At 43.5% G+C, this 16,900-nt stretch overlaps 1 protein-coding gene across 9 annotated transcripts in view; it reads right to left on the reverse strand.

Moving 5' to 3' along the window:
- The window catches only part of PHF14 (PHD finger protein 14), a 152,962-nt gene that overhangs the window by 24,192 nt on the left and 111,870 nt on the right, over positions 1 to 16,900 (reverse strand). The window contains exon 19 of one of the 9 annotated variants that reach the window (XM_081971462.1): positions 2,387 to 2,442. The exons of the other annotated variants lie outside the window; for them this stretch is intronic. Within the exon in view, the coding sequence (XP_081827588.1) occupies positions 2,407 to 2,442 (36 nt within the window). The 3' untranslated portion in view covers positions 2,387 to 2,406. The remainder of the gene's footprint in view (positions 1 to 2,386; positions 2,443 to 16,900) is intronic. 9 annotated transcript variants of the gene reach the window in all.

Below are 16,900 nucleotides of genomic sequence, written 5' to 3' on the forward strand. Positions count from 1 at the left end.
TGTTTGTAAATAAATATTTTGTATCTCACTTACATATAAACATGCAAAAAAAGAATTTTAAGAAATCAAAAGAGAGTACTTTGTTGCAAAGGAATTAAATTGAATAAAGAAAAAAATGGAAACAAGTAGAATTCTGATAAAGATACATATAACACAGTGCTCAATTGCTAATGCTATTTTACTGCAGAAGTGTTTACTGACTTGTTTGACTGCAGCCAGCTTTTTTCACATACCTTTATAATCTATCCAATATTATAAGCAAGCAAAAGTCTTGCTTCATCAATCTCTATGGACTGCTGTGAAATATCAATGTAACGAAAGGGTATTACTTAAATTGACACTAACAAAAAAACACACACAAAAAGTTCAGTATATATTGCAACTTGACTCATATATTTTATTTGAAGTTCATAATTTCTCTATGTAGATCTTGATGGATTTTTACTGTTCATTATATAGATATATGCATTGCTACTAAAATAAGAGACAGTTCTTGCTTAAAAGCTTAAATGATGCCGTTTTTAAGCACATAAGCCATAGTGATGCAAATATGAGTAAGTCAGGATTGTTATGTTACAATTAATGTGATGGTCATAAGGACATATGTTATTTTGAAGTTTGAACTACAAATAGTCAAAGTTTTAGAATAAAACATATTTATCTATTGGATGAATGGAATTCATCCATTCCCCAAGATTCCTCTATTTCTTGGGGCAAGTTGAATTCTGGGGGAATATAACTTTGTAGGCTTTTGAGCAAGCAGAAGGGTCCAAATTATGTTAAAATCCACTGTGTATCTTTCCTCTCCTGACCGTTTAGTATATAATACTGAGGAAAGTCAAAATCTATTACTGTAAAGGCTATTCCTGGAAAAAAAACAGCATCCTACTGTTGGCTCATTAACTTCCCACATGCAAATATTCTAAGTGTTATCTGTTTTTTTTTAAAAATGTTTTACAGCTCTTTGTAAATAACTAATTGGAGAAAAGAGTGGCTTGTGTGTGAATGAAGAAAATTTATTTTTATTCAACTTTTTTTGACTGGCCTTCCAAATTATGAGATGAATGCTTTTGTTTTCCTGATTGCTACATAGTGTTTTAAGTATTGCATGTTTAAAAGTTTGGAAATAATATTCACATCTATATTGCTTGTAAACACAACAGTATTTATAAATGAATTTAAAAAAGCTTTAAATGCTTTAAAAAAAGTACATGCATATATGCACATACGTATTCAAACCCTTATGAGCCTATAAAAAATACAGCCAATGATGCAACATCAGTTCATTTTTCTCTAGCAATCAACTAAACACCATACAAACTGGACCTATCTCCATATCAATCCAGTAACCTCAAACCAACAACAGGCAACAATGGCAAGAAAATAATAACACAGAGGAAGCCACCAACCTAGGGATAAGATAGGATCTGCACTGTGCACTTGACTGATAAGTCAAGCAAAAAATTAATCAAGAAATTAATAAATTGCAGAACAAAGGAAATAAACCTCTACTAACCAACAAATTTCCCTTCTCTAACATTTCACTGATCGTGTTACCTAGTGGGGTAATAAAATTTCTGCAAGCTGAATATCAAGATCAGAAAATGCCATCAATGTAAATTTATTTTGTTTATTTTTGTCTCTGGTGTGCTTTTTTCCTCATCTAAAAGCCACACTATTGAATTAATTATTTATACATGGGCATGGTGGTTCAGTGATTAAACATGCTGAGCTTGCTGCAAAGCTGACAACCTGGGTTTGAGACCTGAGTGCTGCATAATGGGGTGAAGTCCCATTCCTGCCCCAGCTCTTGCTACCTAGCAGTTTGAAAGCATGTAAATGCAAATAGATTAATAGGTACAACTTTGATGGGGAAGTAATAATGTTCCATGTACCTTTGGCATATAGCCATGCTGACCGTAAGACCATGGAAAATGTCTTTGGACAATAGCAATAACACTTATATACTTTACAGTGCTCTCTAAGTGGTTTACAGAGTATATTGCCCCCAACAATCTGGGTCCTCATTTTACCTAGAAGGCTGAACCTGGTGAGATTTGAACTGCCAAATTGCAGGCAGCTGGCAGTCAGCAGAAGTAGTCTGCAGTAATGCATTCTAACCATTGTGCCACTGCAACAATGCTGGCTCCCTCAGCCAAGAAACAGAAATGAGCATCATGCCCTAGAATTAAGACACCTTACAGATAAACCTTCACTTTTTACCTTTACATGGATATTTCTATAATATTCCCCAGTGTGTACTTGCTTACTGTGCTGTATGTCCTTCCTCTGCAATAAACGCAAATACAAACATTAATTCTCTTCTGGCTTATTGTTCCAGTGTTGGGTGAACAATCCAAAGGAGCTGTAAGATGTGTCTTTTTACCTGGTTTCTCATGAACTGAGTTACAGAAACCTTTTCCAATGTTTGGTTTCACCTGCCTGTTTGGAGTTGTAAAGCAAAGGAAAGTACAATTATTAAGCACAGTGGCAATCATGATTCTTCACATAGCAATTGTATCACTTATCAACTAAGTTCTGATGGTCCCAATTATGATCATTAAGCCATGAAAGCCGGCTGTGTGGCTTTGGGCCAGTCACTCTCTCTCTTGGCCCAACTCATCTCATAGGATTGTTGTTGTGGAGCAAATAGGAGGAGGGAAAATTGGATTAGAAACACATGTGTAATATAAGTCGTACCTGGCTTAATAGTAGTAATTGTGAAAGGCATCTTGGAGTCCTAGTGGATAATCACTTAAATATGAGCCAGGAGTATGCTTCAGCCACCAAATAAACTAATGTAATCTAGACTGCATTAGCACAGGGATAAAACCAATGATAATGCCTTGGTATGACCACACTTAGAATACTGTATCCAGTTTTGGTCCCCACAATATAAAAAAGATGTTTAGAAAGAGTACAGAAAAGAGCAACAAAGATGGCTAAAACATATAAGGAACAGTTATAAAGACAGTTATAGGAATTGGGAATGTCTAGTTTAAGGAAAAGGATTGGAGTGATATGATAGCAATGTTCCAATATCTAATGGGTGCCACAAAAGGAGATGGTCAACCTATTCTCCAAAGCACCTGAAGGCAGGATAAGAAGCAATGGATGGAAACCAATCAAAGAGAAGCAACCTAGAACTAAGGAAAAATTTCCTGACAGTGAGAACAATTAATCAGTCTAACTATTTGCCTCCAAAAATTGTGAGTGTTCCAACACTGCAGGTTTTTAAGAGATTGGACAACCATTTGTCTGACACAGTATAGAGTCTCCTGCTTGAGCAAAGGGTTGGCCTAGAAGATCTGCAAGGAAGGGATTCCAACTCTGTTATTCTGTTATCTCTCATACTGGAGTCAGTCTTTATAACACTGGATTAGGAGACAGTATTTCTATGACCAATAGCACAGTTTGAGCTAGACTATAACACTGATATGTTTCATTTAAAAAACCAACAATATATAATAGATAACCCAAGGTCTAAGAAAGTTCATGTGCAGTAAGACAAGTTATCATAGTGCCCAGCATGATTAAGAAAAGGAATCTGTACTTCATCTATTGTAGTTCCTTCTTTAAATTCAGATTTTAGCTGTATTTGCTACATTATTGTATCCATGCACGTGGAAATCACAAGACAAATCTATTTTAACTTTCATTTATCCTTTCTTTTAAAACTGTACAGAAATACTTTGCTACTAACCTCCCCCCCCCCCCACCTCATACAGCAATGGTTGGGTTAAACTTGTCAGAGACATTTTAATACGGAAGATTTCATTTAATTTATGGCAGATATATTTTCCAAGGAGGAAAATGCTGATGCTATCTTGGTTATAAGCTTGCCACCAAAATGATTTAGATAGTTTTTTCCCTTTTCCATACAGTATCAGAATAAAGCAGTTCTTTGCAACCAATGAATTATAACTGACACTTTAAATCTATTTTGTCCGTATCTTCTACTTCAGAAAAATGGGAAAACATAAATTATGTGTGAATGTGTATGTGTAAGAGACTCCATGTATATGTGTGTGTATGTGTGTGTGTATACACACACACACACACACACACACAGATTTTATATATATATATATATATATATATATATATATATATATATATATATATATATATATATATATATATATATATATATATATATATATATATATATATATATAGTCACATATATATACTTTGATAACAACTTCGATAAAAATGATTTATTGCAGGATAATGAATAACTCTTACCTAAGCCATTTTGTGAATAATAAAGGGCATGGAACACTTGCCATTTTTTAATTGAGAATATAAAGGTTATTAAGCAACAAAATGACAATAATTTTATAATATAAAGTAATATTCCAGTAAAATAAAATGAAATAAAGCAAGAGGTTCGTAATGCACATAAAATACTGCCTAAGAGTTCACTGTAAGTTAAAATGGATGTCTTTCTACTGATACTTTCCCTATTTACACCTGAATGGAAAAAGTGGCAAAGTGTGAAATGGCATAATTACAACTGTCCCTCCTGGCAAATGTATTAACTGGTTATTTTAGGGGTATTGTTTTTAACTTATTGTGTGTGTTTTAGGGGTTCAAAATCCCATATTTATATATATTGCTTTGTACAGTTCTTTTAATTCCATTTTTAACCTCCTCCATTCCAACTGTACATATTCAATTTTTATTGTATTTTGATATATTTGGCATGGACTGTACACCGCCCCGAGTCCCTTTTTGGGAGAGGGGGTGGTCTAGAAGCATGAATAATAATAATAATAATAATAATAATAATAATAATAATAATAATAATAATAATAATAATAATAATAATAATAATAATAATAAAAAATAGGAACTGTGATGATTCTGCTTCACATTACTTACTTGTGTCTGCCCAATATCTGGCATGTTCTTTTTATAATAAACTAAAACAGAAACCTTATTTTGTTGGTTTTGAACCTGCTTAATTGAAGATGAACATTCTAGAATTTTGATTGGATCTTATTAAGCCAATGGCACTATTGAAGTCAGGTCACAGTAGTAGTCTGGGATTGATCAAAACAACCGAATGTAAATGACCATTGGCTTACCTGAAGGGTCCTTTTCGGTGCACCGCGGGAGAGTCCAAGCAATGGGTTAATTCCGTCTGCTTGCCTTTTGGACTGAGGAACTTTTTTTCCTTTGACCACACCTCCTTGTGTAGCCACTCCCCAGAATTTCGATAAAGTCAGTAACATGAGAATGGAGTGAAGCATCCAAGAAGAAATCCTGTTGACACAAAGAACCCGAATCCCGGATCGAACATCCAGGGCGGGTTGGACTCTCCCGCGATGCACAGAAAAGGACCCTTCAGGTAAGCCAATGGTAATTTTCCTGTGCACCGCTTGGAGAGTCCAAGCAATGGGACATACCCAAGTTATTGTCCATCTGGGTGGGCAGAAGAAGGTTCCCAGGATTCGGTCAGTGACACAACTGCCTGGAGCACTCGTCTGCCGAAAGACGCCTCAGCCGAGGTGAAAACATCCAGTTTGTAATGTCGCACGAAGCGTGACGGGGAAGACCACGTAGCCGCTCTGCAAATGTCGACTATCGAGGCCTGGGTGGCCCAGGCTGCAGAAGTGGCCACGCTCTGAGTGGAGTGTGCAGTGATGCTGCGCGGAACTGACCTGGACTGGCTCTCATAAGCTGAGGCTATGCAGGCCCGAAGCCACTGCCAACCGTGGATGATAAGGCCTTCTTCCCCAAGGATGTAATGGCGACAAGGGCGTCTTGAGCGTCAGGTGGCGGAGAGACGCCGTACGTAGGGGCTCAAAGGGAGGAGCGGTGAGAGCCTGCAAGACCACGGACAGCTGCCAGGTAAGGTAGCGATGAACAGTGGGCGGTCGGAGGTTAGAGGCGCCCTTGAGGAAGAGGCGCACCCTGGGAACCTTGCCAAGGGGCAAGAGGGGATCACCTGACCAGACGGTGGACAGGGCCGCCACCTGTCGACGAAGCGTGTTTGGGGCTAGGCCTTTGTCGAGGCCCCCTTGCAGGAAATCCAAGACCCGGGACACAGGAGCGGTAGTCGGATTGATGTGCAGCTCCTCACACCATTTGGCGAAGGCAGCCCAGGACGCATCATAGATTCTTGTAGTAGAAGGGCGTATTGCCGCTTGGATGGTGTGCACCACCTCATCCGACAGACCTTCGCCCCTTAGCTGATCCCCCTCAAGTGCCAGACGGCCAACTGAAGCCACTGCGGCTCCGGATGGACAACGACCCCCTGGCTGAGGGAGATCTGGTCTGGGGGAATGCGCCACGGAGGGGACACCGATAGGTGGACAAGGTCGGCGAACCACGACCTGCGGGGCCAGTGGGGGGCCACAAGAAGGACTTCTGCCCCTTCCGCGATGACCTTGGTGATGAATTGTGGAAGGAGGGGCAGAGGGGGGAAGGCATACAGAAGTTCGCAGGGCCACCTGCAATGCAGGGCATCCGTCCCCTCTGCCCCCGGGGTGAAGAACCGGGAGTAGAAGCGCTTGAGCTGTGCGTTGTACTTGGACGCAAAGAGGTCGACTGCCGGGGAGCCGAATCTGCGGGACAGCTGGTGGAAGAGGTCCAGTTTCCACTCCGCGGGATCTATGGTTTTCCTGCTCAACCAGTCCGCCTGGGAGTTGTCCACTCCCAAGATGTGGTCGGAGCGGAGGGACTCCAGGTGAGACTCTGCCCAGCGGCCCAGGATCTCCGCCTCTCTCATTAGTGACCTGGACCTGGTGCGCCCTGGCGGTTGATATGCGCCTTGGTGGGTACATTGTCTGTCATCAGGAACACATGGCGTTGATGGATGGACTGGCGAAAATGACGGAGGGGCAGGCGGGCGGCTCGCAACTCCAGCAGGTTGATGCTGTAGCTTGCTTCTACTTGGGACCACTTGCCTTGTACTACCAGGTGACCCATGTGGGCCCCCCAGCTGGCGAGGCTGGCATCTGTGGTGATGACCAGCCGCTCAGGCTCCTTGAAGAGGTGGCCCTTGAGAATTGCCGGAGACACCCACCAATGGAGAGATCTCTTCACCTTCGGTGGGACGCGAACCAGCATGGGTGAATTGCTCCTGGAGGCCCTCTGATGAGGTAACAGCAGCCACTGCAGTGCCCTGGAATGTAGACGGGCCCACGGGACAATGGAGATACAGGAGATCATCTTCCCCAGCAGCTGCGACAGAAGGACCACTGGAGCTTGCCTCATGTGCATCACCTTGTGGGTCATGGACCTTAGGCCTTCCAACCTGTCTTGGGAGAGGAATACCCTGCACACGTTGGTATCTATTACTGCCCCCAGGTGGACCAGTCTGGTGGTGGGGACGAGGTGGCTCTTCTCTATGTTTAGGGAGAAGCCATGACTTCTGAGGGACCTCATGGTAACCTGGAGATCCCGTAAGGCCTGCTGTCTGGACGACGACTGGATGAGGATGTCGCCCAGGTAGCACTGCAGCCTTATGGGCCTGCGTCTGAGCTGGGCCGCCACAACCGCCAGAACTTTGGTGAACGTCCTGGGTGCGGAAGAGAGGCCGAATGGGAGGGCTCTGTACTGGAAGTGGCGGTCGGCGTAGAAGAAGCGCAGGAACTTCCTGTGCTGGGGACGGATGGGGATGTGAAGATATGCCTCCTTTAGATCTATAGAGGTGAGGAGGTCTCCCTGGAGGATCCCCGCCAAGATGGTCTGGAGGGACTGCATCTTGAACCTCCGATAGGCGATGTGCCTATTGAGGTTCTTGAGGTCCAAGATGGCCCTCCACGCCCTCGAGCTCTTGGGTACTAGGAAGAGGATGGAGTAGAACCCCCTCCCCTCCTCGCCTGGTGGAACTGGCTCCACGGCCCTGATCTCCAGGAGGTGTTTGACCTCTTGGTCCATACGTTCCCTTTTCTGAGGACAGGCTGGGGTGGGACACCGGATGAAGTTCTGGGGAGGGAGGGACAGGAATTCCAGGGAGAGGCCTTCCCTGACAATCTGGAGGACCCAGGCGTCCTCGGTGGTCTGAGCCCAATGGGAGACAAACAGTTGAAGGCGACCCCCTATGGGCGCTATGTTCGGGCAGTCACTTGGACTTACGGAACGGCCTGTTGGAGGCCCCACCACGATTGTACTTGCGGAAGCCGAACTGCTGTCTGCTCCTGTCTCGAAAGGCAGGCCTGTCCTGGGTTCTGTCCCCCTGTTGTCCGAAGGATCTATTGGGGGAAGAGAAGGAGGCGGCGGAAGTGGAAGGCTCGGAGGCCCGAAAGGACTGCCTCCTGGGATAGGGCGCAGCCTTGCGGTCCTGTTTTTTGGTCAGAGAAGGGAGGACCTTCCTCTTGTCTTTGAACTCTATGAGGAAGGGAACTTCACCAAATAATTTAGACCCCTTAAAGGGGGCAGAAGCCAATTTCCATTTGTTTTTCTGGTCCGCCTGCCAATGTCTGAGCCAGATCAAGCGGTGGGAGGTAACATTGGATGCCAGGGCCCTAGAGGCAAATTTAGTGGCGTTGAGAGATGCATCGGCGGCGTATTGTGAGGCCGTGATTATTTTGGATACATCCTGGCAGAGACGGACGTCCCCCGCTGGAAGCTTGGCCAGCAGCTCACGCAACCAGATGACAGAGGCCCTGTTGAAGGACGCGGACGAAGAAGCCTTAATGGCCCAGGCGGCCGCAAGATGGGTTTTGTGGCACGCCTTCTCTACCTTCTTATCCTCTGCCTTGAGGCCCTCCAGGAAGTCTGCTGGTAGGGAGGAATTAGAGGTAAGGGCGGCTATGGGAGGGTCAACTGTTGGTAGGACCAGTAGATCCTCCAAGGCAGGCTCCATAGTATAGAGTTTTTTGTCCACTCCACTGGGAGAAGACTGCTTGGCTGGCTGGGCCCACTGACGCTGGATGAGATCAACAAACAACCCAGGGACAGGGACCAGCTCCTGTGAGGAGTGGGCACGTCAAACATAACTGCATTGGGGTTGACCGAAGTTGACTCTGTCACTGGTAAGACAGGTTTGGGTTTGACCCCCACCCTAGTGGCAGCCTTGACCTTATGGAGGACCGACTTAAAGAGGCTGGGTTTAAAGAGACCTGCAAAGGCAGGTGCCTCCGGTGGGAGGTCCTCGTCCTCCGACAGCTCTTGACCCTCCGGGTCGGGATCCTCAAGGGCTGAGGCCTCACTGACCACAGAAGACTCCAGGGAAGGGTGGCGGATTCACTTGGCCGGAGGGGGAACAGCCTGGTCGAGCCTGGGGCCCTTAGGGGGGATCCCGGGTTTTCATGGCCTCGGCGATGCCCTTAGTGATGGCGCGGGCCATCACCGCTTGCATGTGGGGGGAAAGCTCGTCCTGATCTGAATCTGGTTCAAGGGCCTTCTCTAGAGGGGGGTGAGAATCCCCGGGCATGTCATCTAAACTAGCGTCCCCTGGGGGAGGAGCTTGTTCGCAGGCCCAAGAGGGGGCTGGGGAAGCCAGTTCCGCTAGCGACCTGTTTGGGGACAGGTCCTGGGACTCTACCTCCTCGGACAGAACCACTTGGGGATCCTCCCGAGACAGGGGAAAGTCGGAATGGGATGGTTCCCTCCCTGCCTGACCTTTTCGAACTGCTTGTCAAGGGCCCGTTGGCGCCTTTCAGCATCTTTGGCCTCTGCCGTGGATGGGGTCCTGGAACGATGTTTCCCAGATCCCCCTCTCCGCTTTTGCCCGTACCCCCACTCCCCGAGGAAGAGGATCCCTTGCTAGGAGCCTGAGAGAGGCCTGGCCTAGTGTCTTGGGAAAGAGGGGGACTGGGCAGCTCCATAGTCAATGACCACGCAAGATGGTGCAAGGCTATGATAAGGCAGTAGAACTGGAGGTGAGACTGGCCTGCTGGAGAAAGGAAAACAGAAAAATCAAGGAATTAGCGTTTGTACAACGTTAGTCAAAGAAAAATTTGTAATCTGCGTAACATTAGGACAGAGAGAATATCCAACAATAAAAACCCCTGCATAAGGGACCAGTCGTAGGCCCAGGAGGTGGATTGGGGCCTGCACCCAGGTGCGAGGCCCGGGAACCAGCACCGCTTGTAAAAAGAGGGGACGGAGGTTGGTGGGCCAGTCGTAGGCCCAGGAGGTGGATTGGGGCCTGCACCCAGCTGCACGGCCCGGGAACCAGCACCGCTTGTAAAAAGAGGGGACGGAGGTTGGTGGGCCGGCCTGGAGACCCTTGCCAGGCCCCCCAATCTCCAGCGGTCTCCTGCAGTAGCGTGGCTGAAGCACAATGGCCTCCCAGAAAGAGCGTGAAATTTTCGCACCTAAAATGGCCGCCGCAACAGCGTGGGGGTGAAGGGAGACTAGAGCAACGACCGTGTTTTAAAAAACGACCATCGCCCACTCCTCCCTGCGGCAGAGGTCCTCTAGCAGGCCGGGGAGACGAAAAAACTGCATCTAAAATAAAAAACGAGGGGCCTAGGGGATCAGGGACCTCGCCGCTGGAGCCGTGCTGCTTTAAAAGTCAAGCGGCAGACCTTCGAAGCCGTCCAACGTGGCGTGGCTGAGGAGCACCCCCCACCTTCCGATTTACCTCCTGGCCTTCTAGAGCTGAGAATCTGCTGGGAAAGACACAGCAACGAAGGAAATTCAAAACACAACAATAAGGGGAGATTTTAGGAAAAAAGAATAAGAAGTGGAGAGTCCAAGCCAAAAAAATGGATTAATTCAGTTGGAACTCAAGCAATTGCATCCGAACGGGCTGACTGAGGAAAAATTCTGGGGAGTGGCTACACGAGGAGGTGTGGTCAAAGGAAAAAAAGTTCCTCAGTACAAAGGGCAAGCAGACTGAATTAACCCATTGCTTGGACTCTCCAAGCGGTGCACAGGAAAACAACTTTTTCCTTAGCATTCTTTACCAAAAGTAGCTAAATACTTTTCAACAAAATCCATGAACAGGACATGCTCTCACTATTCTCCAAAAGAGATTACAATATGCAATAGTGGCCTTTTTCTGCCTACAATTTTATTGGATAACCTTGAATTCCAATGTTTCCAGAAAGAGCAAGGAGTGGAGCAGGGGTGAAATGCTACCGGTTAGAACCAGTTCACCGGAACCAGTAGTAAAAAATGCTACCGGTTCAGGTAAACCGGCATTTCGATGATCAGCTGGATGATGACCAGCTGTGACATATGATTTATACTAGCCAGAATAGTTGGATTTCCTGCGTTCTAGCTACCGTAATCTAAATCACGTGGCACAGCAGATCCACCCCCTCCGCCCCCCCGGCTGTTCTACTTATCTTTGCAGATTCGCAAGGCTTAAAAATGTTCCTTTTTTAGCAATGTGCAGGCCTACCTGTGTGCAAAGTGCACTCTTGGTAGCAAACTTCAGAGGATTTCACCACTGGGGTGGAGGGCACAACTCGCAATGGTTCACTTTTTCATATTTAATTTTATCAAAAATTATTCCAGAAGTATTTTGGAGCTGAGAGTATATGACAGCATATGAGTCATGGGCATGGTCAGAAACAAAGCATCCATCTATCTGAAAGTGAACTAGCTTCACAGAATGGTCTCTGTTGTCGTAAATTGGTTGCCTGTATTCCTATTATCAAAGATGAGATGCGTAATTGTTGTCCTTGTAACCTAAAATTATCTAGATAATTTTGCAAAATTATCAATCAGAATAAATAATTCATTTTTAGTTTTTATTATTATTTTAGTTGCTTTACAATAGGTACTTACATAATTTAAATATAGCATACTATAAAATTCCATAACATATTATTTCTGACCAGTAGATGCTGATTTCTCTTTGCTTTTAATTTCCTTGTAATAATAAATTCATCAACCTCTGACAATTAATTGACTTAATTAAAAGCTAACAATTATGCTCTTTCATAAGTCAATATGTAGAGCTACTCAGATTAATAGCCCAGCTTGTAAAGTTAATCTTCTGGTATAATACAAATGACACTAAGTTGTGTATTAAATATCTTCTCAAGAAACAAAATAGATGTCTAAGTGTACTTTAATGAAAAGTAAGGATTATGAAAAAGTTAAATAAAGAGAAATGTTTTGGATTTGTGAAAATCCAGGTTGAAGCAATTTGTATTAAAATGAACATCCTTCTCATTCAGCTACTTTTGTTTTAACATATATAATCATAAATTAACTTGCAGGACAATATTGTGTTCTTATAAACTGCTGTTAAATGGTTTTTATAAAACAAACTTGATTTGCTTTTAATCACTTTTTTTTAAAATACCAGCATTATGAATAGAACAGAAGGGAAATTTATTTTGTGAAAGAAGTACATGATTAATCTTCCTGAAAAAAGAATTAGTAGCCTAACTAAAGGCATGTTTGTTCATCTAGGTCAGTGGTGGGCAACCTTTTTTTTCAACTGAGCCAAATCTCGCCAAAACCACGATTGAAATTTATTTTGAGAGCCACATTTTTAAAACCGAAAATACATAGGATGGTACACTGTTTTTAGTTTCAATAAGTTTTTATTGAGAATATTCTGCATGCAAGTATCCACATAGGTCGGGAGGATACAAATAACACAACTAATAAAACAAAAACTTTAGAACTATATTATTTATCGATAACGTTAAATTCCGTAAAATTTGCCTTACAATGTAAAGAAAATTACATCCTGACAATGACTGACAAAGTCACAACCACTAATGTGAACATTGGCCTTGCATTTCCTTGGATAGTTTGAGTAAGTCAGGTTTGTATGTATGTTGTTTTTAATTTCATCTCTCTCTCCCACTTTCTTTTTTTCTTTCTCTCTCTCTCTCTCTCTCTCTCTGGCTCTTTGTCTCTCTCTCTCTCCCTCCCTCCCTCTCTGTCTCCCTCTGTCATTTTCTCTGGGTGTCTATCTGTCTGTCTGTCTGTCTGTATCTCTGTCTCTCTCTCCTCCTTCCCCCCATCTCTGTCACTCTGTGTGTGTGTGTGTGTGTGTGTGTGTGTGTGTGTCTGTCTGTCTCTCACTCACTCACTCTGTGTGTGTGTGTGTCTGTCTCTCCCTGTCTCTCTCCCCTCCCTTCCTCTCTGTCTGTCACTCTGTGGATGTGGATGTGTCTGTCTCTCACTCATTCACTTAATCACTCACTCTGTGTGTGTCTCTCTCTCTGTCTGTCTTTCTCCCCCTCCCTCCCCCTCTCTGTCTCTCTGTGTGTGTGTGTGTGTGTCTGTCAGTCTCTCTCTGATTCCCTCCCTCACTCCCTCTCTCTGTTCCTCTCTCTGTCTGTCTGTCTCATTCACACACACACACACACACACACACACACACACACACACACACACAGAGTAGTCACCTTGTTGAGTGTTCCAATCACATTTGAAACACTCAACAACTGGCCTGCATTTATGGTATTTTGCAGCATAGATGCTGCAAAATACCATAAATGCAGGCCAGTTGTTGAGTGTTTCAAATGTGATTGGAACACTCAACAAGGTGACCACAGTGTGTGTGTGTGTGTGTGTGTGTGAGTGAGACAGACAGAGAGAGGAACAGAGAGAGGGAGTGAGAGAGGGAATCAGAGAGAGACTGACAGAGCTGTATGCGCGCGCCTGTTTTCCAGGGCGTGGAGCAGCGGCGAGATTCTGGGCGGCGAGCGATGATTCCGGGGGCCATCAGTGGGGGGGGCAGGGTCTCCCCTCGCGTTCCTCATCTTCCCGGATGGCCCCTGGAATCATCGCTCGCCACGCAGAATCTCGCCGCTGCTCCACGCCGTGGAAAACAGGCCCGTGCGCACAGCTCGGAAAATTACAGCCTCCCTCCCTCCTCTCGGGCTTCGGAGGGAAGCTTCTGCAAAAGCCGAGTGACAAGTCTCCCAGGCTGTAATTTTCCGAGCTGTGCGCACGCGCCTGTTTTCCACGGCGTGGAGCAGCGGCGAGATTCTGCCCCCCCACTGATGGCCCCCGGAATCATCACTCGCCGCGCAGAATCTCGCCGCTGCTCCACGCCCTGGAAAACAGGCGCGCGCGTACAGCTCGGCAAATTACAGCCTGGGAGACTTGTCACTCGGCTTTTGCAGAAGCTTCCCTCCGAAGCCCGAGAGGAGGGAGGGGAGCGGGCGCCCGGCACACTGAAGAGCCACATTAAAATGTGTAAAGAGCCGCATTTGGCTCGCGAGCCGCGGCTTGCCGACCACTGATCTAGGTGATATAACAATAGTACCTAGAGGAGTCTGCCTATTTAAATAAAGACTATGTAAATAACTGTATTCTTACCATATACATTCTTTTACGATCAATGCTTTTATCTTTTTTTGTTAATTTGTTTTAATGACATTAAAAACTTTTATGACACTGAATCCAACTCTCTGCTCAGTTCCATAATCCAAATTACAGTTCCTGATTGGTTTCCAACTTCTATTTGCAGACAGTCAGTGAAAGGAACCGAAGCACATCTGTTATGTTTTTCACCCACCCTTGATGTTGGGAAAATATCTAAATTTACAGAGTTTACATTTTGTAATCTATAAAATTTGGGGTTCTATAGGCAGTGATATTAAGAAGCCTTGGTCTTCTTTCTGATCATTTTGTAGGAATTTGAAAATAGCTATCATATCTCCCTCTCCGTCCTCTTTTCAGAAGGCTAAATCTTTCCAGTTTCTACAATCTCTCTTCATAATAATTAGTTTTTAATCACCTGATCATGATTGCTGCTCTTCTTTGAATCTGTTCTAATTTACTTACTTACTTACTTTTACTTTATTTGGACTTTTATACCGCCCCCTCTCCCCAAAGGGACTCGGGGCGATGTACAGTCAGATAAAACACATAAATAAATAGAAAGTACAAACATAATTACATACTCAGTACCTAAAAGAGGTACTAATTTATCTGAACCTTTCTCAAAGTGTGATGAAAGAACTGGATATAGTTACTTATGGTGGAGAATACAGAATGACCTAAACAGAATAAATAAAAACAAACAAGCATGTTTTTACTTTTATTTCTGTTTTATAAGGTATTTTGTATTAGTTGCAAATCTGATAAGCATTTTATCCATCTTTTCATTCAGTTTATTAATACAATTCTGGCAAAGTGCAGGCACCAAGTCTGAACTTTCTGGTTTAATAATTAGTTCCAGTTTGATGAGGAACAATTAATTAGCATTCCTTGGATATGATTATAGTATGTTCATTTAATTATCATTCTATCCAGACCATATTTAATAACTATTACTTATTTATCAGAAAGTCATGGGGCAACCTGGAAAGCTATTTGTTGATTGATCAGATTTAGAAGTCATCTGAGCCCAGAATGACTCTGAGCTGTTTATACCAGAATAAATAAATAACTCACTCATATTCTCCAATGTGGCTGATTTAGGCTTTACAAGAAGCTTGGGAAAATGGTCATGTTTTTGAGGATAGGTGATAACTGCATGGATTGTTGGAGGAATAACATTCCATATAATAGTTATTACAGCAGAGAAGGCATGCTTCCTGTGCAGCGCTGTTTAACCAATTCTGCCAGATCTTACTAGATTGGAAGCATTTGCTGTAGGAAAAAATATTTCCATAATCTCCTAATGATTACACAATGATAAAAGTAAGTTATTGCCAAGACTTGTTCTTGATAAATTTATGCTGATTTCTAATGCATACGGTTTTTAAGGTACTTACAAAGTAATTTGTTTGGGATCTATTCTAGTGCCTTTTCTCCTTTTTGAAGATGGGGACATCTGACAATTCTTGTGTAGGGCTTCATCCATTTTTCAAAATTACTAATGGATAATATATCACAAAGCTACCAGCAAGTTCCTCAGTATCTTGCCTTGAAATTTAAATTTATTCGAAACAAATAGTTCCCAACCCCTTAGTATGGGATGAGAAATTGGTAGCTTTTTCTTTCTAACTTTTTAGTGCTTTGCTGTCTTCACTTAGCATTTATATTCCTTTTTCTTTTTTTTATTTTGAACATAGTTAAAGAAATCTATGTTATTCTTATCATCCTTCTTAAATTTCAGCTCAATCTGAGTTTTAACTTTTCGATATAGTGCCATCTATCAGTACTATTCTTTAGTGACAAATACTTTTCCTTCACCTCTTTCTTGTTTTCTTTTTTCTTTTTTAGATCATTTCATAATGCTTTTTGTGCAATGCATTTTGTTCTCTTCTCTTTTCCGTCGTATTAAAATTATTTGTAATTTTATTTTAAGTATCTCTTCTTTTCAGAAATTCCACCAATTCGGGAGTTGATCGGAAATTCTCCAGCTAGACAGACGTGGGGGATGTGAGCTCTGTAGAGTATCACATGAGCCCTGTCTGACAAACCAATTCCGAGATCTTTTTAGAACATAACCCCCTTGGGGTGGGGGTGGGGGTGAAGCATCTCAACAGACACGGGGAGGCAAGAGGTCCCTCGCAGGCTGGAGATTTGCCCTCTGAATCGGAGTAGGGGCGGCAGCATGGCAACATGGCTGCACAAGAAACTAGCTTCCAGCCAATGCAATTGAACAGGAGTTTGAGGACGAGATGAAAGACTGGTAAGAAAATTTATCTAACCCACGGTCATAAATCAAAATTTGGAAAAGGCAAAGAATCTTGAGAGCAGAAAAAATATTGATGGACAGAATGGGATTTTTGCAAAAGAAAGAAAGAAAGAAAGAAAGAAAGAAAGAAAGAAAGAAAGAAAGAAAGAAAGAAAGAAAGAAAGAAAGAAAGAAAGAAAGAAAGAAAGAAAGAAAGAAAGAAAGGGAAAATAGAGGGTTGAAACACTACCCCCCCCCCCAAGAAAAGCCATTTGTTTGAAACAATTCAGACAGAAAGGGAGAAACCACAGAAGTTACAAACCCACTCAAACACTCAAACTTTAAATTTGATTTTGGACTTGAAAAGATTGTGTTTTTAAAGAGTCTAGGAGCCTGAATATTTGCTTCATCTGAGTGTTTTTTAACTAACATATTTTAAGCAACTCC

Source organism: Natrix helvetica, assembly GCF_964273705.1.
Source record: "Natrix helvetica genome assembly, chromosome: Z".
NCBI lineage: Eukaryota > Metazoa > Chordata > Lepidosauria > Squamata > Natricidae > Natrix > Natrix helvetica.